Source organism: Chiloscyllium punctatum, chromosome 8 (genome assembly GCF_047496795.1).
Source record: "Chiloscyllium punctatum isolate Juve2018m chromosome 8, sChiPun1.3, whole genome shotgun sequence".
In the NCBI taxonomy this organism is placed as follows: domain Eukaryota; kingdom Metazoa; phylum Chordata; class Chondrichthyes; order Orectolobiformes; family Hemiscylliidae; genus Chiloscyllium; species Chiloscyllium punctatum.
The window spans coordinates 87,888,864-87,911,664 of record NC_092746.1 but is presented as its reverse complement, the minus strand read 5'-3'; the positions used below and the strand labels follow the sequence as shown (position 1 = coordinate 87,911,664).

The following is a 22,801-nucleotide window of genomic DNA, read 5'->3' as shown; positions in this document are numbered from 1 at the left end:
GATGTATTTATATGAGATTGGGATTGTTGAATTTGTTGTCTGTAAAACAGTGATCAATCACTCTGTTTGTAACAACAGACACAGATTGTTCAAATCTTTCAACAAATTAACTTCTCTTCGAGGAACACTTCACTCCCACAATCTGAAAATGTCTTTTTTTAATGACCGGCTTTTACCGCCCTGTCAGAAGGTTCCGGTCAGTGGTACTTCCGGAATGGGTGGGCAGGATAACACAAACAAGGAGAAACAGTGTTTTGATTTGAAACTTGAGAAGAACATTACCTGCAAGGGATACGACGTGGCGGTCAAAAGCCTGAACAGCACTCATTAAGTTTCTGGCATGCACATTTCCCATTCACTGTCAGGCTGAGGAGGGGGCTGGCCGGGTGATTATAAACTCTTGGGGAGAAACTTGGTTTAGAACCATTGCTCGGAAGCTGACAGACACATCCACTCCCTGAGGTAAAATTTCTGTGCTACTTTTTCATTCTTAATCTTGAGATGTAGGTTCCCATGTCATTCATGTCAATGAAGGGATACTCTCCACACAATTATATGTTAGTTATAATTAAACCTGGCGCTTGGTATGTGGATTTTTTTTCATTAATGATAATTTTTTCCCTCATGTTTTCTCAGATAATAGAGGTTTGTGAAGCATGGTTTCAGCGTTGCCACTCCTGTTGCTACTAACGGGGCTCACTCTGGGACCCAGTCAAGGTTCCACCCCGGAGATTTGCCGGGGTTTCTACTGCTACAGAGGTGCTAGCTCTGAGCGAGGCTGGCCGTGCCCCGGGGCTCACTGCCAGGGCAGATCATTCAGACCATCCCGGGGCAACTCGGCCAACATTCAGGACAGGGGGAGCCTGGCGTCCAGGGGCTATCAGAGAACGGGCGGCGGAGGGACGCCAGCTTCCAGATCCCCCACCGACCCCAACATCATCAGCCATGCCGTGAGAAAGCAGGAGAACGCCGGCGACCCTCCTCCTGCCAACGGGGGGCTTTGCCCGGGGGGAGAGTGCCCGGGCAGACCGCCCACCTCCAACGAGACGAAGGAATGCAGAGGCATCGAGTGCAGGTTACCCCTGAGGAGCCGCCTGAAGCCCAAAGGCCGAGCTCAATGTGCCGGAGGTGGAGGGTACTGTCCTCCTGGTCCGGTTCAAGTAGAGGCAGAAGTCCTTGGGCAGTCCAGCCCCGTGCACATGCCTGACCGAGCCGCTCAGTACGTTGGAGAAATTCCTGACCTCAGCTATTCAACCACAGAGCTTGGAGGCGCAGCTTTGGGAGTTCAGCTAACATGTGACATAAAGCCAGGTAAAACCTGATGGAATTCATGCTTACTGATTTTAAACATATTATGAAATAAAGAAAACATTGCCCATTAAAGAAAGTCTTAGCAATGCGGTGGCTCTCACGATCTCAAAAAGTGCCTTACAGCCACAAAGAGTGATCTTTTGAAGTTATATTCTTCGTCAAATTCCTGGATAGGATTCAATTGGCCCTCTGCCACCAATACCAAGAGCTACCAGACAATCTGTTTTGAGTGATGGAGCATGACACAATTATGAGCATGTTAGTTTTTCAACTGTCATTAAAATATTATTTCACATAACAGTGAAAGTATATCAACAGCTTTGAAAATGATGCATACATTTTAGCTGAAAAGGAGAGTGGTGCAATCAGACATATTTATTTTGTTCCCTTTTAACAGAGAATAAAATATTCTTAAAAGATTTCACGGGAGATGCATTATTTCCCTTATGTCATATTTCAAGGACTGAATGCTAACTTTATGAAGTGCTTAGTGTACCCCACAGAGAGTCTGAGCACATTTTAAACCCACTCTTTTATCAAGCTCCAGATGGTGCTAAGTCTAACTTTAGGGCATTTTAGACTCAGACCAGGACCTTACTGAAGCAGCAGAAATAACAACCTCTGTTTAGGCTGTATTCTCCTGCATAGCATCTGGGCTCAGAGTTCAAGCAGGAGTCACCTGAACTTTACCATTATGGTTTATTCCTTGACCTGAATTTAATTAGGGCCTGTGCCTTGCAATGCAGCGCGAAACAATTGCCTTCTCAGTTTATTGCTTGGACAATAAAGCAGGGAATGGGAGAAGGCTCATCAAACTAGTCCTTCCGCAGGCTGTACACAATCCACTTTATCACACACTTCACCTGACCTACTTCATCTCCTGACAAACATTCTGCAATTTTGCCTTACCTCTCCTCCCTATGATAAATCAAATAAAACATCAAAATATCCAGATCATTTTCTAGCCTCTATTATTTACCCTTGACTGTTTGCTTTCCTTCTGTTGGAAAACTTTATTGAAATAGTTATTTACAATAGCTGAGAACAAAATTGCATCATCTGTACAATTTACACTACTTTGGCAGTTTCAACAGGTCGGATATTGTATTAGTTTTCATATTATTTGTCTGCATTGGGTATGGTAAAAGGTCTATGCCAAATCTTTTCATTTCATGTTTTCATGATTGTTAATATAAACCATGTTTTATGGACTTTCTGGAACTTGTCCGGCACGAGTGCTGTGATTCAAATAAGAAAGATTTATAATTCAGGTTTAAGCTGTGCAACCAGTTCCGCATCTGGTGACATATTCAGTGTAATGGTCAGCTTCTTATACCCATCCTTTTGCTCATAAGGAGCACAATTATGTATATTGAGATTATAGGATGTGGGATTTACAGTACTCAGTTAATTCCTCAACACGGTTTTCTTTGGGTTGAGTTTGGGGAGGTGTAGGGGATAGCACTTCTATTATGCATGAATGGCACTTCCACAGCTATACTAAGTTTTTGTTGACTTGGAGAATACCGGGTCATTTGCTACTGCTTTCTGAGATCTTCCTTCCTTACATGGCCTTCAGAAACAGTAGTAATGTGAGGAGGTGCAGGGAAAGTTTGTAGACAATCTCTACACTCTCTCAATAAAAACTGAAAGAACTGTGGATGTTATAAGCTGGAAAAGCTCAGCAGATCTGGCAGCATCTGTGAAGAGAAATCAGAGTTAACGCTTTGGATCCAGCGACCCTCTCTCAGAAACATTTCTCACTGCCAACAGTCACGTGTAGCAGTAGACAAGAACTGGCCTGTTGTAGCCCAGTGAAATGGGGATGTTGTACAGTGTAGAAATGGCATGGATCACCAACCAAACTTTTCACCGTTCTCTGCTGTCATCTTGTTTTATTGCAAATGTTGTTTCCAAGGAGGATCAGCTAATGTTGCACACAAGTGGTTCCAATCACAACAAATATGATTCTGTGACTGAAATCAGCCTTTGGTTCTGTCTGATTTCTCTGAGTTTTTAAAAATTCAAATTGGTTCACACAATGTTTTATTGACTGACAGTCTACAGAAGTATCAAGAATTTGAGTGTGGTTTTGGTAAATATTACAATGAAGGAAAATGCCAGGTTCTGACTGCATTTAAGACATGCCACACTAAAAGGCAAAGCATTTCCTGCAGGTAGCAGAACTGTCCCTGACAGTCTTAAGGGACGTTTCAAAGCCTATGTTGAATGAATTGTGTGTAAACTGGAGGTGGCATTGTTAAGAAGGCCTTTCCATTGTGAGGTACAGGTAGACAACCCTTTATCCGAAATCCCAAAGTCCAAAAAGTTCCGAAATCTGAAGTTTTTTTGTGAAGTTTTTTTCTCATTATCAAGGTTGTTTGGCGTGCAAACAATTAACCCAACTCCGCACCCACACGATGCATGTCACTCAGATGCGGCATGTGGGGGTGTGGCTCAGCACTGGCAGACCTCAATTCTGTTTCAGGGCCTGATTCACTCAGTGCGTCTGCTATTCGGTAAGATTTTTAAAAATTTCACCATCAAACCAACACTTATTCTGAAATTCGAAAAATCTGAATTCTGAAAACCAGCTGGTCCAGAGCATTTTGGATAAAGGATTGTGCAGCTGTACTGGTATGGCACTTGGGTTTAGAAGAAGTGCAAAGTGATCAGGTACTCTAGGTAGTGAAACATTGGAATCAGATGTTATTCTGTTAAGGTCAATGTAGCTTGAGTATGAGGAGGAAAAAAAAATGGAATTCCAAAGGGAAGAGCAGAGGGAATGGAAATGGAAATGAAAAGAAAGGACCTGGGAAACTACAATGAAAAATGCAAAGACATTAGTGAGGAAATATGGATATAAGCTTAAATGCAGTTGAAACAGGAGATATCAGATACTGGTGCAGGTTATGGTGGGGAGAACATAAGAACTAGGAGCAGGAGTGGGCCATCAGGCCATTTGAGCCTGCTCTCCCATTCAATTAGATCATGGCTGATCTTTTTGTGGCCTCAGCTCCACTTACCCACCCTCTCAATATAACCCTTAATACTATTACAATTCAAAAAATTACCTACCTTCGCTTTAAAAACGTTCAATGAGGAAGCCTCAATTACTTCACTAGGCAGGGAATTCCACAGATTTACACCGCTTTGGAAGAAGAATTTCTTCCTCAATTCAGTCCCAAATCTGCTCCCCCTAATTTAACTTGCCAATAGAAAGATCCTCCCTGCTTTTATCTTATCTATTTCCTTCATAAATTTTTGTTTCTATAAGATACCCCCTCATTCATCTAAATTCCAATGAATATAATCACAGTTCACTCAGTTTCTCCTCATAAGCCTACCCTCACAACTCCAGAATCAACCAAGTGAATTTCGTTTGCACTCCCTCCAGAGCCAGTTCATCCTTTCTCAAGTAAGGAGATCGAAACTGCATGCAGTACTCCATGTGTGGCCTCACCAATAAGCTGTAACTTAACCTCTCTGTGCTTAAACTCAATCCCCCTAGCAGTGAAGGACAAAATTTAATTTGCCTTCATTACCTATTCCACCTGCAAACCAACCTTCTATGATTCATACACAAGAACACCCAGGTCCCTCTGCACAGTAGCGTGCTGCAATGTTTTTACCATTCAAATAATAGTCCTTTTTACTGTTATTCATACCAAAATGGATGACTTCACATTTATTAACATTGTACTCCATCTGCCAGACCTGTGCCCACTCATTTAAACTATCTATATCCCTCTGCAAATTTTCAGAATCCTCTGTACACTTTGCTGTACCACGCATCTTCGTGTCATCCACAAACTGTGACACACTACATCGTCCCCAAATCACCTATGTAAATTGTAAACAATTGTGGTCCCAACACTGATCTCTGAGGCACATCACTAGTCACTGATCGTCACTGAAAGCACTCCTTTAACCCACGCTTTGCTTCCTGTTAATTAACCAATCTTCTATCCATGCTAATACATTATCCGTAACGCCGTGCACCTTTTGTCTTATGCAGCAGCCTTTTGTGTGGCACCTTGTCGATGTCAGTCTGAGGCATAATTTGAATTGCAGGAAGGCAATGTTTATGTTTACACAGACTACCAAAATTTGAGTAATAGGATGAGGAAGCCTTCTGGTTCAGTTTTTCATAAGTAGTAGAGTAACTCCCTGGCTGCGATTTACTGAAAGTCACCTTTTGAGCCAAACACTTGATTAGGAAGTTTGCAGATGATATAAAAATTGGTGGAGTTGTGGATAATGTGGAAGGTTACCAAAGCATAGTTAGGATATAGATCAGTTGGAAAGTTTAAGGGGAGAAATGGCAGATGGAGTTTAATTTGGACAAGTGGACAATGCATTTTGGGAGGTCAAATGTAAGAGGAAGGTATACGATAGATGTCAGGACTCTCAGGAGCAATGCTATACAGAGGGGTCTTGGTGTGCAGGACCATAGCTCACTGAAAGTGACAACACAAGTGGATAAGGTGGCAAAGAAGGCATACCACATGCTTGGCTTCATTGGTCAGGACATTGAGTATGAAAGGTGGGAAGTCATATTGCAATTTTACAAAGCTTTATTTAGGCCATATTTAAATTATTATCTTCACTTCTGGTTGCCACATGTTTGGAAAGATTTGGAGACTTTGGAGGAGGTGCAAAAGAGGTTTACTAGGATGTTGCCTGGATTGACTGTATAAGCTATAAGGAGACAAACGTCAATTGTTTTCACAAGAGTATTAGAGGCTGAGTGGTGACCTGATGGAAGGAAATAAAATTGTGAGAGGTGTGATTGGATGGATAGTCAGAATCTTTTTCCTAAGGTGGAAATGTCAGGTACTAGTTGGTTTAAGGTGGGAGGGGAAAAGTTTAAAGGAGATATACTTGGAATGTTTTTTACACAGAGAGCTTGGAATACACTGCTTGGGGAGGTGGTCGGAACAGGTTCAATAGCAGTGTTTAAGAAGCATGTAGACAGATGGTAAAGAGGGATGTGGATCGTGTGCTGGAAGATGGGATTAGTTTAGAATTGCACCATGGTCAGTGCAGACATGTTGAGCTGAAGGGCATGTTTTTGCTCTGTACTGTTCTATATTCTGTATTTAACTACAACTAGGAGGTAAACACTGCTGTGATTGCAGAAGAAATGCATAGATTAGATGAGAGCAATGAGGGGTTTTGTCTAAAGAGAATAAAGCATTCGCCATATAAAATATACACACAGATACATGGATAAAAATATTCTTCAAATAAAGTATCCAAACCTATAACAATGCCAAGAGATAAAGTTAAAAATCACACAACAACAGCTTATAGTCCAACAGGTTTATTTGGAAGCACTAGCTTTTGGAGCGCTGCTACAACCACCTGATGAAGGAGTGACGCTCTGAAAGCTAGTGATTCCAATTAAACCTGTTGGACTATAGCCTGTTGTTGTGTGATTTTTACCTTTGTCCACCTCAGTCCAGCACTGGCTCCTCCACATCATGAATATCAAGAGATACAGGAGTTACTCAAACTCTTACTAGAGAAGGTACCTGGTTTCCTTCCAGACAGTTCATTTGCCACACGCTGGATTTGTGAGCACAGTTATAGTTCATGATATTACAAGGGACAGTAGCAACATGGAAACAAAATTGGCTGAGTGATTGGAAACAGAGTTATGACCAATGGATATTTTTCAAGCTGGAGGAAGGCTTGTGGTGGCATTCCCCAAGGAACAGTATTGGGACCCTTGTTTTTCCTGATATGGAACAACCTCGGTTCTTCAAACATCAATTATTCGAATTTCTGATTATCCTGAAAATGTGTGTAAGGTATGAGCAGGTGGGGAAAGTGTAATGTTTAGGGTTGCTTAACAAAGGCTCAGTTAGTATGACTTCGACCAGATAGGAACTTGCAGTAAACAACGAGGTGCTGGAGGCAAGAGTAGTGGTTTAATGAGGTGAAGAACATCCATTGTGCAATGCCAGGTGGCTTAATCTTTACTGTTGATGCTCACTGATTGTACCGGTCACCTAATCAATATCGATGTTGCCATATTTGGATGCTACTGCCTGTAAGTGACTATATAATTCCTTGAGAATCTGTGGTTTGAGAGAAGACTGAGGACTCACGTCTTTGTGTACGTGGGCGATCGCTCTCTCTCCATGGCTTGGAATAAAAGTAAAGAGGGTAGAGCCATACTGTGTCTCTGAGTGTTTGCTTTGACTGATACGTGGATATGGAAATGGGAAGACAATATTGGCGAGCCAGGTAGGACCAAATGAATAGTTACAATTGGGCGGTGTCAGCAATTATCCAAAACACTGGTATCATGAGACAGACGGGCCCACAAGGTAAGATTTTAAACCTCGATCCCTCTCACTATTCCTGTGTGTCACTACAGCCTCTTGTTCAATCACTTTCTATTCTACGGACTCCTCCAACAGTAATTAGTTCAATCGAGAAACACAGTTTCATAAACTTGCTGACAAACAGGGGTTCAAGTCCTCTGGTTTTTAATTGGGATTCGAGTCCCCTGGGTTTTAAAAGGAGGTTAAAGTCCTCGGGTTTAATTGGCATTCAAGTCCCCGGACATATAGAGTAAGAAAAGGGGTTCGAGTCCCCACGGTAAAAAGGGGTTAAAGTACTTTCGGTGAAAGGCAGTTAAAGTCCCCTAGAAAAAGGAGTTTGGAGTCCTACAGACATAAGTTTTGAGGCTCAGGAGCATTAAAAAACTAAACAAAATTTGGTACTTTTTAAAGTTACCCCTCACACCTCCCCTTAGAAGTACTTTTAGGATAACATGGCAACACTGGGAAAAGGGGGAGAAAGCCCGGATCCTGACAGTGAAGTAACTATCGGGGAAGCTTTGTTCAATTTTTTGTTGTGGGAGTCTCAGTTTCTTGGCTGTGGACTTGACTAGGCGAGTCTTTCTTCAGGGGGGGGGGGGGGGGGGGAGTGGCATGGACTGCAGCACCATTGGTCTGCTGCTCTTTTTATAAAAGTGTAATTTCATCGAGAGGATACAAAAAAGAGAAATTAATGTTGTACTAAAACTTGGGTCGAAAAGGGAAGTTTCAGTATGCCATACTGAAAGTGTTTGATATTTAAATATATTGGTTTGTTAAAATACTGGTTCAGAAAAGTAACTGTTTTGCCTTATTTGAATCAGGATCTCAATTTAATGTGTTGTGTGCTATGTAATGGGGCATATTTTGTTTTTACATTAATATTATACAATATTATGTCCTTTTAACTTGTAACCTTAAAACAAATTGGTTGAGGATCTTGAGCCCTGATCTGTTTAAAAAAAACAATTGTGTCAGTAGTCATGCTTTAGCCAGATGAGAGCATTGTATTAACATATCTTTGCTTTTTTTTTAATGAAGTGTATTCACAAAAAGAAGAATGTATTTTAATTTTGTTAAAATTTTAGAGAATATTAGAACTTGAGACTGAGCTGTTTAAATTCTGTCATTTATAGTTAAGACTTCATTGACCCCCTTCGTATTGCAAATTCAAAGAATGTTGATCTCTACCAAAGTTGCCACAGTAATTCCAACTGTTTTATTTGGCAAGTTTCATTTGGAGAACATATTTTAAAATATTCAGCATTTGTTTCCCGCGAATATTTGAGATTTAAATCTGAACTGAAACTGCCTTTTCAATTGCTAAAGCACAGGAAACATTTTGTTGTTTTCTTGCTGTTCCAGATTTTTGAAATAGTTTTCCTGACAGCTTTCACATTATCCAAGTATTAATATGTTGAAGGAACATAATTTTTAAATAACCTGAATGAGGTCCTCTGAGGGTTTGATTTTAGGACCATTGATTGTTGTTTATAAATGACTGAATTATTTAGGCAGTACAATTTTGAAGTTTGTGGACTGTATAAAACTTGATAATGTCATAAGTAGTGAACAGAGTAACAGACTTCAAGATGACTGAGAATGTTGAAATAGGCAGTCACAATTTAGTGTAGCTAAATGGGTGACTGTCTTCATACTGATAACTACCTTGGCAAGGAAGGAATGGCAGAGGAAATGCAAATATACTTTCAGCAGCTAACATGGTCTCTCAAGTTTGTCCATTTACAGGTAAAGCACACCTTCGGACCACCGCCCACCTGTCCACAACCTGATCCAGGATTCAATCAGCTCCCCAGTCATGAGCACAAAAAAAATAAAGCAGTGAACAACAGTGAAGAGGAGGTCTGTATGCCTTTTGTCCGTTGCCTTCCTATGGACATTAAACCACATGAGCTTTACCATCTCTTTTCATCATTTAAAGGATATGAAAGTTCACTGATCAAGCTAACATCACAACAGCCAGTTAGTTTTGTTACATTTGACAGCAGAGTGGGAGCAGAAGAAGCAAAGAATACAGCATTCACTTCACCTGCACTCGCAGCTCCTGCACTGCATGCTCAGATGTGCTGGTATCCTCCATCTGAAGCATCTCTGCAAGGATGGAAATCTTGTCAGTTTTGTTAAGTATTTAACTGCCCTTATCCAAGAATTCAGATTTCGCCATGGAATGGTGTGCAAGGACAGACTGGATTTTGTTTTCAGGTTGGACTTTAATGAAGGAGAGCTTGGATAACTGGCCCATTTCCACTCAACTTGGAGGGTGTGGAGTGATCACAAATGACTGTGGATTTAAAAACATTACTGGTAAACTTTTTTTCTACATGGGAGGATACTGCAGATCCTACCTACTACATGGACTACTAATTTTTGTTGCTATAATCATTGTATGCTGTGTGTCAATCACTTGCTTAAATACTGGCTGTCAGAGTCTTAATTGAATTGAATTGAATTTATTGTCACTTGTACCGAGGCACAGTGAAAAGCTTTGTCTTGCGAGCAATACAGGCAAATCACATAGTTAAGTAGTATAGATAGTAAATAATAGGTAAATAGTGGCAAAAACGTAAACACAGGTACAGGCGAACGTTAAGAGTTTGTGAGTCCATTCAGTATTCTAACAACAGTAGGGTAGAAACTGTTGCAAAACTGGCTGGTGCATGTGTCCAGGCTTCCGTAGGTTCTCCCCGATGGTAGAGATCATAGAAAAGCATTGCCAGGGTGGAATGGATCTTTGAGAATGCTGGTGGCCTTTCCTTGACAGCGGGCCTGGTAGATGGATTCTATAGATGGGAAGTTGGCCTTTGTGATTGTTCGGGCTGAGTTCACCACTCTCTGCAATCGTCTCCAATCTTGAATGGTACAGTTGCCATACCAGGTAGTGATACATCCAGACAGAATGCTCGCGATGGTACACCTAAAATGTTGGTAAGGGTATTTGCAGTCTTGCTAAATTTCCTCAGCTGTCTGAGGAAGAAGAGAGGGTGTTGGGCCTTTATAGCCAGTGCGTCCACATGAAGAGTCCAAGAAAGCTTGTTGTGGATGACCACTCCCAGGAGCTTGACACTCTCCACTCATTCTCCCTCTGTGCTGTTAATGTGTAGGGGGGCATGAGTAACATCCCGCTGAAAGTCAATAATGATTTCCTTGGTTTTGCTGGCATTGAGAGCTAGGTTGTTCTCAGTGCACTATTTTTCCACCTCCCATCTGTAGTCTGTTTGGTTGCCATCTGAGATTCGACTGACTATGGTGGTGTCATCAACGAACTTGTAAATGGCATTAGTCTGGTATTTGATGATGCAATCATGGGTATACAGTGAGTACAGTAGGGGGCTAAGAATGCACCCCTGGGGTGTTCTAGTGTTGAGTGTTAGCGATGATGAAATATTGTCCCCAATCTTCACTGATTGTGGCCTGTGGATCAGAAAACTGAGGATCCAGCTGCAGAGAATGGGGCTTGGTCCGAAATTACTAAGTTTTTGAATCAGTCGCAAGCGGATAATAGTGTTAAAGGCTGAACTGTAGTCAATGAGTAGGATTCTTATCTAGCTGTTCTTGGTGTCAAGATGATCTAGGGAGGAATGAAGGGCAAGTGATATGGCATCTGATGTGGATCTTTTGGTCCGATGGGCAAATTGGGGTGGGTCAAGAGTAGTGGGGAGGCTGGAGCTGATTAATGCCTTGACCAGCCTTTCAAAACCGATCATGACAACCGAAGTTAGGGCCACTGGGCGGTAGTCATTGAGACGTGCTGCACAGGGCTGATGTTGGCCCTCTTGAAACAGGCAAGGACAGTGGCCTGCCGCATGGAGAGGTTAAAGATGTCCGAGAAGACCTCTGCCAGTTGGTCTGTGCATGCTCTGAGTGCACGGCCTAGTACTCTGTCTGGTCCCATCGCTTTCCTTGGACTCACGTGAAGGAAAACTGATCCGACTTCTGACTCAGTGACTATTGGGATAGGTTCTTCAGGACTTGTTGATAGGTGTTACCTCTCCACCAAAATTCTGCTCAAAGCAGCATAGAAGGCGTTGAGTTGATCCGGGAGGAATTTGTCATTGTCTGCTATCTTACACTGTCATTTTTAGAACCTGTGATGTCATTCAGCTCTTGCCATTGTCGCTGGGTGTCTATCTGGGCCTCTAGTTTGGATCGGTATTGATCCTTGGCTGTCTTAATGGCTCTGCGAAAGTCATACTTGGATTCTGTATATTAGAGTGGGTCTCCTGATCTGAAGGCGTCATGCCTGGTTTTTAGCAGGTTCTGTATGTCCTGGTTCCTCCTGTTGAGGAACACCTGGATTGACTTCCTCGGTCTGCAGTCCTCCACAACTTACTGATAAAGTCTGTGATGGTGGTGACGTACTTGTCCAAGGTACCTGTGGACTGTTTGAACATGGCCCACTCAGCCGATTCCAGACAGCACTGGCGCTGATCCTCTGCCTCCTCCGACCAGCACTGGACATGTATCTGCGAAGGGCTCTCCTGCTTGAGCTTTTGCCTGTAAACTGGGAGAAGCACAGCATTGTGGTTGGAGTTCCCGCAATGAGGGCGGGGTCAGAGCTGTGGGCATCTTTCACAGTGGTGTAGCAGTGGCCTAAAATGATTGGGCCCCTGATGGGGCAGGTAATGTTCTGGTGGTACTTGGGCAACATCTTCCTTAGATATTAGATTACTTACAGTGAGGAAACAGGCCCTTCGGCCCAACAAGTCCACACCGACCCCACCGAAGTGCAACCCACCCAGACCCCTTCACCTAACACTACGGGCAATTTAGCATGGCCAATTCACCTAATCCGCACATTTTTGGACTGTGGGAGGAAACTGGAGCACCTGGAGGAAACCCACGCAGACACGGGGAGAATGTGCAAACTCCACATAGTCAGTCGCCTGACTGAAGTTGCCAGTCACAATAAACAGGGCCTTGGGGTATTCCATCTCCAGAGTGTTAGTAGTGGAGTACAGCACATCCAGAGCCTCCGCAACCTTTGCTTGTGGTGGTGTGTACACAGCAGTTAGCATAGCAGCGATAAATTCCTGTGGTAGATAGAAGGGGTGGCATTTGGGGAGCAATGGCTGCCCAGGGTTGTAATGTCCGTGCACCACATGTTGTTGATTGAAAAGCAAACCCCTCCACCCTTTGTCTTACCCGAGGACGCTATGCAGTCCATACAATGGATAGAAAAACCATCATCCTAAAGTGCGCAATCGGGAATCGATGGGTTGAGCCAGGTTTCTGTGAAGCAGAGTGTGCAGCAGTTCTGCACTTCATGCCGGACGCTGAGCCTTGATCTGAGTTTGTCCATCTTGTTCACCAGAGGTTGTACATTTGCTCGGAGCAAGCTAAGAAGGGGGCTCTTCCTAGACCACTTAGTTTTACTAGCAGGCCGGAACGCTTACCCCACTTCCTTACAGGTTTCTTACATTCGAGTGGTCTGGTGGAGTGGATTCTGACTGCTTCCAGTTAAGTGATCCTTCCTCAGACCCTGTGGAGCAGGTAGGCTGCAGGTTGGTGTGCTTTTGCAGAGGGTCTGCTTAGGATCCAGTGTAGCAGGTAATTTACTGTATTTTATTTAACCGGAAGGAGTGTGCTTAGGACCCAGTGGAGAAGGTAAGTTTCTGCTTGTGTTCTAATTTGTCCAGTTACTTCCTGGTTTCAGTTGCCATGGATTTGCTGCTTCAGGTCCATCCACGTTTTTTGCAGAGGTGTTTGGGCTGCTCTCCAGGTAAGTTCTGATAGATTTCATGTCAGGCAGGTGTCTTATGGGGCCAGAAGCGTTTCGTGTCGGTTCTCTTTCTGGGGGAAGTATCTCGGGTCCTCCATTTTCTGGCAGACCCCAAGTCTGGGGTACGCGTAGGCTGCCTCTGGCAGGCCTGGCATTTTTCCAGGCTGGTCAGATGGGTCGTGGGCATCACATAGTCTGCTGCCTTCTTCCAGTAAGCTGGCTTTGAGGATTGGAGGAGCTTTAAACCTGTAAGTTTAGATCAAACAGAGTTATTAGTAATTTTTAAAAGCATGCTATTAAGTTTAAAGAGTGTAGAACAATTGGAGGAAATAAGAAACTCAGATCTGCACGCAGGAGTTTGCAAGGATTTGACCATATCCGGCGCCATCTTGCTACTAGCTTATGAAAGCTGGTAGTGTCATCGAGATGGTTATCATGAAATGATAAAAGGAGGGAATGAGAAAGTGTTTAAGGTATGAACAGACAGGGAAAGAGTTAAGTTTAGGGTTGCTTGACAAAGGCTCAGTTAGCATGACTTTGACCAGATAAGAACTTGCAGTAAACAATGAGCTGCTGGAGGCAAGGGTAGTGTTTTAACGAGGTAAAGAACATCCATTGTGTAATGCCAGATGGCTTAATCTTTACTGTTGATGCTTGCTGATTGTATGCTTACCCAATCAATATCGATGTTGCCTTATTTGGATGCTGCTGCCTATAAGTGACTATATAATTCCTTAAGAATCTGTTCGAAAGAAGACCAAGAACTCATGTCTTTGTCTACATGGGCGATTGCTGTCTCTCCAGGGCTTGGAATACAGATAAAGAAGGTAGAGCCATACTGTGTCTCTGAGTATTTGCTTCGACTGTTACAGAAATAGGACGACAATCCGAACAAGATCTCAAAGTCCTGTAAAAACATTATCTGTTATCCAAACAATCAGTTATCCAAGCAATCAGTTATCTGAACAAAATACTTCACTCCTGTCTCATTTGGACGATCAAGGAGCTTCTGAATATTGTTAATGATCTGGATTTTGATGTGCAAGCAAAAATTTCAAAGTTTGCAGATGACAAATTTTACAACAATTGTAAACTTTGAGGAGGACAGTGTGGAACTCCAAAAGATGTTGACAAATTACAGAAGTGGATCAGTGGCAGTTAGTCAATGCAGAGCAGTCTGAAGTAATGCACCTTGGCAGAAAGGAGTGAAAGACAGTCAAAAATAAGGGTGCAAGTTTAAAGGCGGCGCAGGAGTAGAGGGACCTTGATATATATGTGTACAGATCATTGAATGTGGTGAGAGAGATGGAGGCATTCAAGAGAGCATTGGGTGATTATTTGGATAGAAACAGAATACAAGAGGTGTGGGGATAAAATAGGAGATTCACAGTAGGTAATGATGCTCTTTTGAAGAGCTGGCAGAGGCACGATGGGCCAAATAGCATCCTTTTGTGCCATTACAACTCTATCCACCTATTCCATTTATAAACACTTTGGCTTTCACAGAATCACAATCAGCAAGCATCAACAGTAAAGATTAAGCCATCTGGCATAGTGTCTTCAGCTTTATTAATAGTGACATGGAGTATAAGGCAAAGAGGTAATATTGAATGTGAATGACACAATTGTTAGACCCGAACTGGAGTATTTTGTGTAGTTGTGGGAACACATTATAAGAAACATCTGAATGCTTTGAAGAGAGTGTAGAAAAAACTTACAAGTATATTTTCTGGAATGAGAGACTTCATTGACGAAGATAGATTTAAGACATTTCGGATAGTTCTCCTTGGATCTCCCCTTGAGAGGAGATCTAATAGAGCTTTTCAAAATCATGAGAGTGTTGTTAGAGTAGATAGGAAGAAGCTGTTCACACTTGTAGAAGGAACAAGAGGGCATAGATTTACTGAAAATGTGCAAACGAAAGAAGATATTTTCAAACAATGAATAGTTTGTTAGGGTATGGAATGCACTGCCTGGGCATGTGATGGAGGCTTGTTAAACTGAGGCATTCAAGAGAGCATTGGGTGATTATTTGAATAGAAACAGAATACAAGAGGTGTGGGGATAAAATAGGAGATTCACAGTAGGTAATGATGCTCTTTTGAAGAGCTGGCAGAGGCACGATGGGCCAAATAGCATCCTTTTGTGCCATTATAACTCTGTGATTCTGTGAAAGCCAAAGTGTTTATAAATGGAATAGGTGGATATAATATTCTATTCCATTCTGTAAAGTCTAATCCAAGTGTGCCTTGTTGTTTAGCCTAGTTGTAGTCAGGTTAGTTAAGAAATTACCTCTGCATGGAGTTGATTTACTCATGAGAAATGATTTAGCAGGAGTGAAGGTTGTAGCTGCGCCTGTAATCACAGAAAATGCAGTTGAGCATAACAAGACAGAACAGTTGCAAGATAGATGGAGGAACAGATAGTTGAGAAAGTAGCAGAAGGAATTGCACAGGTAAGAAGAGTGGGCAAAAAAGTAGCAGATGGAATGCATTGTAGGAAAATGTGAGGTAATGCACTTTAGTAGGAAGATGGGAGAAATAGACTAGTTTCTATATGGGGATAGGTTTTGAAAATCTGAAGCACAAAATGACTTGGGAGTCCGAGTTCAGGATTCTTCTCTGAAGGTTAATGTGCAGGTTCATTTGGCAGTTAAGAAAGCAAATACAATATGACCATTTATTTCTGGAGGGTTAGAGCAGGATTGCAAAAGACTTATGAGATTGTAAAAGACTCATTTGGAATTTTGTGAGCAGTTTTGGGCCCCGTATCTAAGGAAGGATGGGGTCTAGAGGAGGTTTACAAAAATGATCCTGAGGATGAAGAACTTGTCATATGAAGAGCGATTGAGGACTTTGGGTGTGAACTTTATGGAGTTCAGACGGATGAAGGGAGAGCTCATAGAATGCTGATAGGTCTAGATAGACTGGATGTAGATAAGATATTTCCACTTAGCAGGAGAGTCTAGGACGCGAGGGCACAGCCTCAGAGTGAAGGGACGACCCTTTAGACCTGAGATGAGGAGGAATTTCTTTAGCCAGAGGGTGGTGAATCTGTGGAACTCATTGCTGCAGAGGGCTGTGGAGGCCAAATCATTGAGTGTATTTAAGGCAGAGATAGATCAGTTCTTGATTGGTATGGAGAGATGGCAGGAGAATAGGATTTAGCAATATATCAGCCATGATCAATTGGTGGAGCAGACTCGATGGGCTGAAAAGCTTAATTATGCTCCCATATCTTATGAGCTTTTAATCTTAACAACAGTTTGCAGGTATTTCTTCATCATGTGTAGTGGCCAGAGCAATGTCCTAGCAAAGTCTACCACCAGAGGTCACTGTGTAGTGATTGTAACGAATCAGGTGGACCTCATAGAAGATGAGTTCTCTGACTGGACCAGATTAATACCTCGATCAGGGAGCCCCTCAATCAAGTAAGGACAAGAATGTCAGACATGCTATTCACTCTTCAAGCTAGCTCTGAGGGAGCTGGATCAGTGTTAAGACTTATAGTGTGTAAATAAAGACTGAGTTGGTGACTGGATACCAGCCTCTGGAGTTATTTCAGTGGCGACAAGAGAAAAGCATGCTGCTGAAACCATTTGCTCACAACAGTTGTCTTTGAGTTGGGGTAAGCATTTCTGGCATCCTGCCATTGTTTGGGAAGCTTGACCTACTCAATCCTACTCTCAAAGACTGGGCCCAGTGTGGAAAGTATGATGTTTTTTTCTGGGCAAATGACATTGGGGCAGGTGGAAAGTAACAAATAATTTTCCTGACATCTTGTGGGCCAACAGCTTTTCAGTTATTTGGAGCCTAACTTTCTCTGAGGCACCAAATACTAAATTCTTTCAAATGTTAATGGATTTATTAAGGAATATCGCAACCCTAAACTTCCTTTTAATTCTGAGACACTATATCAGTTCACTTGGCAATTTAAGAAGCTGGGGAATCCATATTGGATATTTGACTAGATTAAGATGTCTAGCTAAGGCATGTGATTTTGGTTTAACCCTTAATGAGATGCAGAGAGATTGTTTGGTATGTGGGATTAATGATGTAACCATGCAAAAGCACCTACTAGCTGAAGCCCTTCAAAGAGGTACTACAACTAGCTTTGGCATTGGAAAATGTGGCAAGTGGAGCATTAAGTTGCAGAGTGTTCCAATGGAAGTGGACACTCCACAGCCTGTCCAGTTGAGCTTGGGAACCACCACTTGAGTGAAGGCAATTACATAGCCTCACTCAGGACGTATCCTGAACAGAGGGTCTCGAGGTTAGCCCCCAGCAAAACCCCAAAACAAAACAAAGTCAAGCCTCAGCCAAACAGTTAACATTTTCTTCAGGATCCAGGCTGGCCAGCCCTTTTAGTCTGGTATGTGGACTCAAGACAGCAAAAGAGTCTCACTAGACTGAAATTGAGTAAGAGGACTTGTAGGCCACTCTCCAGGAGAGTACACACCGTGGAAAATTCAACTACATTTGGTGTGGAACATATTTAGACTTTATTGTCACATGTACTCAAGTACCGAAGTGCAGGAGTACGGTGAGGAGTGTATAATGTCACCATATATGGCGCTGTCTTAATTACATTACTTAGCAACAGCCAAATCAGAACCAATCACAATAAATATCTGGTAGGTTCACCAGAATTTAAACAAACAGTTAACTGCTTTTTGCAGCAGGATAAATACCCAATAGAAAATTTATACACAAAGCTTGTTGGGGGGGGGAGCGGCACTGTCCTTCACAAAGCCAGACATGAGCCATCAATACTTGCAATTGTAGTTAGGTGAGGATTCCTCGATGTATGCTACATTTAATACCCATAAGGGTTTGTACCAATATATGAGACTGCCATGTGGGGTATTGTTAGCTTGTGCAATTCTTCGGCGGACAATGGAGAACACTTTACAAGGTCAACTCCAGGTTTCCATTTATCTAGATGATGTGCTAATAGCAGAGAAGACCCCTGAGGAGCATTGAGAGAATTGGTCATAGTCCTTAGATGTTTCTCCTGGATGGGTGTATGTCTTAGAAGGGAAAAATGTGAGTTCCAGACACCCCAAGTGAACTACTTGGGCTACAGAGTTGACAAGACTGGGTTACACCCATTGGAAGATACAGTGAGGGCCATCAAAGGCATCCGGCTCCCATGTCTTTACTGGAACTTAGGGGCCTTTCCTCGGGTTGGTGAATTATTACGGAAAGTTCATACATAAACTGGCCTCCATCCTGGTACCTTTTGTATCAACTCTTAAAGGGTCAGCCTGGGAAATGGTCTTGTTTCCCAGGCTTTCAGGAAAATGAAGAAAGAGCCATCATCCTTGAAGGTGTTGGCACTATGACCCCAAGTAAGATCTGGTATTGACATGCAGTGCCTCCCCTTAAGGCATTGAGGTAATGTTAGGTGCCCAATTGAGACAAACACTCAGTAGCATATGCATCTGGGTCTTTGGCTAAGGCAGAGCAGAAATATGCCCAGATAGAGAAGGAAGGTTTGACGGTCATATCTGGAGTCAGGAAGTTTCAAAAATACATTTACAGATGTAAATATGTAATGCTAATGCACCACAAACTCCTACTAGGTCTACTTAAGGAGTGCTGCCCATAGTTCAGGCTGAATTCAGCATTGGGCTCAAATTCTAAGTACATATAATTACAAGTTGGAACACCATCCAGGAAGCCAGGTAACAAATGCAGATACATTGAGCTGCCTCCCACTGGCAGATCACCACTGATGGTATCGCCACTGGAAGAGTTCGTAATGGTTTTAAATGTTCTGGGCAGACTTTGGACGTGGAAAGATCTGATCCTGGCAAAACTGAAACAGCTGGCGGTAATGGGAGAAAACCAAAATTAAAACATTTTTGGATCTGGAAAGACCTGATCACAGTAGAGGATGGCATACTAATATGGGAGAAGGAGTGATTGTCCCTAGCAAAGGTCACCACCAGAAATCTGAACTCCACTAGGGTCATCCAGGGGTTTCCAAAATTAAGGTGCTGGCCTGAAGTTATGTCTCATGGCCAGGGTTGGATGCAGACCTAGCTGCATTTTTGGGGCAGTGCCCAGAAAGCCAACAAAGATAAAAATTCCTGCTAGCAGCTCCCCCTCATTTGTGGGAATGGCTGAGTAAACCCTGGACTCGGTTACATGTTGACTGTGCAGCTCCTTTCATTGGCTGAACGTTCTTAGCCATTGTAGATGCCCACTCAAAGTAGCTGGATGTAATCAAGCTTTCAGGGAAGGGTTCATTCATCAAACATGGGAATGATAGAAAAACTGTGTACATCTTTCACAATACACATATTCTCGGAAGGGTTGGTTACAAATAATGGGCCATCATTTACCAGCAAGGAATTCGAGTAGCCATCCATCCATCCATCCAATATCCTGGTGCAAAGAGTAATCCAAGCTTTAAAGGCAGGCTTAAAGAAACAGCCGAAAGAGCTGTGGATGCTGTAAATCAAAAACAGAAATTGCTGGAAAAGCTCAGAAGGTCTCGCAGTCTGTGGAGAGAAATCAGAGTTAGAGTTTTGGGTCAGGTGACCCTTCCTTAGAGCTGATGGTAGCCAGGAAAACATTGGTTTATTTGTAGAAGATAGTGTAGGGGGAGGGGGTAAGGAGTAAACAACAGGTAGGGATAGTGGCTAGAGAGAGAGAAAAAAAACAGTTGGACAGACAAAGGATCTGGCTAGGAAGCTGAATAACTATTAACATGGACTGTTAGTGGCTAATGATGGGTTGTGTGTAATAGCAGACTATACGATAACAAGGCCTGTTGTGTGTGGGGGTTGGGGTAGGTACATGGAGAGCTCAAGCCCTAAGGTTATTGAACTCTATATTGAACCCAAGAGGCTACAGGATCCCCTTGTGGAAAACGAGGAGCTGTTTTTCCAGCTTGTGCTGACCTTCGCTGGAGCACTGCAGCAAGCCTGAGACAGATGTTGGTTAGAGAACAGGGTAGAGTGTTAAAGTGGCAGGAAGCCTTTTTGCAGGTAGAACATTTTTGCAGTAACACAGTCTATGCTTCATTTCCCCAAATGTAGAGGAGACCACATTGTGAGCAGTGAATGCAGTAGATTAGATTGTGAGAAGTACTGGTAGAGTGCTGCTTCACCTGGAAAGTGTGTTTGGGCCCTTGGATATTGAGGATGGAGGAGGTGAATGATCAGCAGAAGGTACCGTGAGGCTGTGGGGGAGTGTTGGGGGTGAAGGAAGTGTGTCCTGCAGGGAACGATCTCTGAAGAAGGCAGACAAGGGAGGCGAGGGAAATAAATGTCTGGTGGTGGCATCTCACTGGAGGTGACAGAAATGGTGGCTAATGATCTTCTGGAGGTGGATGCTGGTGGAATGATAGGTGAGGACAAGAGGGATTGTATCGCTGTTGTGGGAGGGAAAAGTGGAAGTGAGGGCCAAAGTGCAGGAGATGGGTCAGACCAGTTGAGGGCTCAGTCGACAACGGTGCTGGGAAATCCTCAGCTGAGGAAGAAAGTGGACATTTAGGAGGTTCCCTGGTCGAAGTTGGCATCCTCGGAACAAATGTACCAGAGGTGGAGGAACTGAGAGAATGGAATGGAATCATTACAGGAAGCAGGGTGCACAGATGTATATTCCAGGTAACTGTGGGAATCATTAGGTTTGTAGTGGATATTGGTAGCCAGTATATCCCCAGAAATAGAAAAAGATGTTGAGGAAGGGTAGGGTCAGTGATGGACCAGGTTAAGGTGAGGGCGATGTGGAAATTGGAAGCAAAATTGATACACCCTTTACAATTCTGAACCTGTGAGGGAGGCAGCACCGATGATATCATCGACATACTGGAGAAGGAGTTGTGGGTGGGTGTGGAATGGGACTGGAACAAGGAATGTTCCACATACCCCACAAAGAGGCAGGTATCCGTGGCCACCCCTTTGACTTGAAGAAAATGAGAGGAGTTAAAAGAGAAATTGTTCAGAGTGAGGACCAGCTCAGCTAGGGGGAGGAGGGTGGTGGTGGATGGGAATGGTTCAGGCCTTTGTTCCAGGAAGAAGCAGAGAGCCCTGACACCATCTTGGTTGGGGATGGATGTGTAAAGGGATTGCATGTATATGGTAAAGAAGAGGTCGCTGGAGACTGCAAACTGGAAATTCCGAAACCGGCATAAAATGTCATTAGTTTCCTTGTTGCTCCAGATGTTTGACAAGGTATTTGCTAAAACTTGCTTTCACAGCCATATCACATTTGTCAAAGTAGCTGAAGTACACCAATAGTGTTAGGTTTGACATGGTTTAGAAACTATTACAGAAGATCATAGAAAGTTAAATTCATTCATGAAGACAGATTTGTCTGCGGATGATTTGATTTATGCGAAGGTTGGTAGGGTGGAAGGTGAGCACCAGGGGCGTTCTGTCCTTGTTACGGTTGGAGTGGTGGGGTCTGAGGGCGGAGGTGCGGGATGTAGACGAGATGCGTTGGAGGGCATCTTTAACCACGTGGGAAGGGAAATTGCGGTCTCTAAAGGAGGAGGCCATCTGGTGTGTTCTGTGGTGGAACTGGTCATCCTGGGAGCAGATTCGGCGGAGGCGGAGGAATTGGGAATACGGGATGGCATTTTTGCAAGAGGTAGGGTGGGAATAGGTGTAATCCAGGTAGCTGTGGGAGTCGGTGGGTTTGTAAAAAATGTCAGTGTCAAGTTGGTCGTCATTAATGGAGATGGAGAGGTCCAGGAAGGGGAGGGAGGTGTCAGAGATGGTCCAGGTAAATTTAAGGTTGGGGTGGAATGTGTTGGTGAAGTTTTACCTCTGAATACATAATATGCACATTGGCCTGATAACAGGACTATCATATAATGAAGTATGAAATTTTAGACATTTTAACTATTCAAAGGTGGTACCAGTATCGTGCCATCTACATAGATGCATGGATATGTAGCAACTCTCCATCCTGTTAAAGATTGGTGGAGTCCAGCTCAGGGCATTCCTACACTACTGTGGCAACAACCAGTAACTTTGTGTATGAAACTGTGTTAATGGAGTCAGGGACTGCAAGCATAGAATAAAATTTTGGTTTCCTTGTTTAAGGAAGGCAATATTTGCTTTGGCAGTTGAAGATTCACTAAGTTGATTCGTGGAATGAAGAGATTGTTTTGTAAGGAAGTATTGAGCAAGTTATACCTAAATTCAATGGCGTTGAGATGAATGAGGGGCAGTTATGAGAAGGAGCCAGATAAGATTAGTGTTGAGAGAATGTCTCACTTAGTGGGGGAATGGCGGGAAATGTACTTGGCACATTGTCAACCCTTTGTTCTGATAGCTTTAGAAATTGATGATTTAAAGTATAGTTCAGACTTCTTGTTGAAAGTATGACATTTCAGCATTTCAGGTTCTATAAAAGAACTTTGTTTCAAGGATTGAAGAATACAATGCTCAGTAAGCACT

General features: G+C 43.0%; 1 protein-coding gene across 1 annotated transcript in view; it reads left to right on the top strand.

The window, feature by feature from the left end:
- The first annotated feature begins 238 nt into the window (after positions 1-238).
- Positions 239-22,801, top strand: part of nell3 (NELL (neural EGFL like) family member 3) — a 49,462-nt gene continuing 26,899 nt past the window's right edge. Inside the window, exons 1-2 of the mRNA XM_072575986.1 lie at positions 239-462; positions 637-1,311. Coding sequence (XP_072432087.1) covers positions 657-1,311 — 655 coding nt within the window. The 5' untranslated portion in view covers positions 239-462; positions 637-656. The remainder of the gene's footprint in view (positions 463-636; positions 1,312-22,801) is intronic.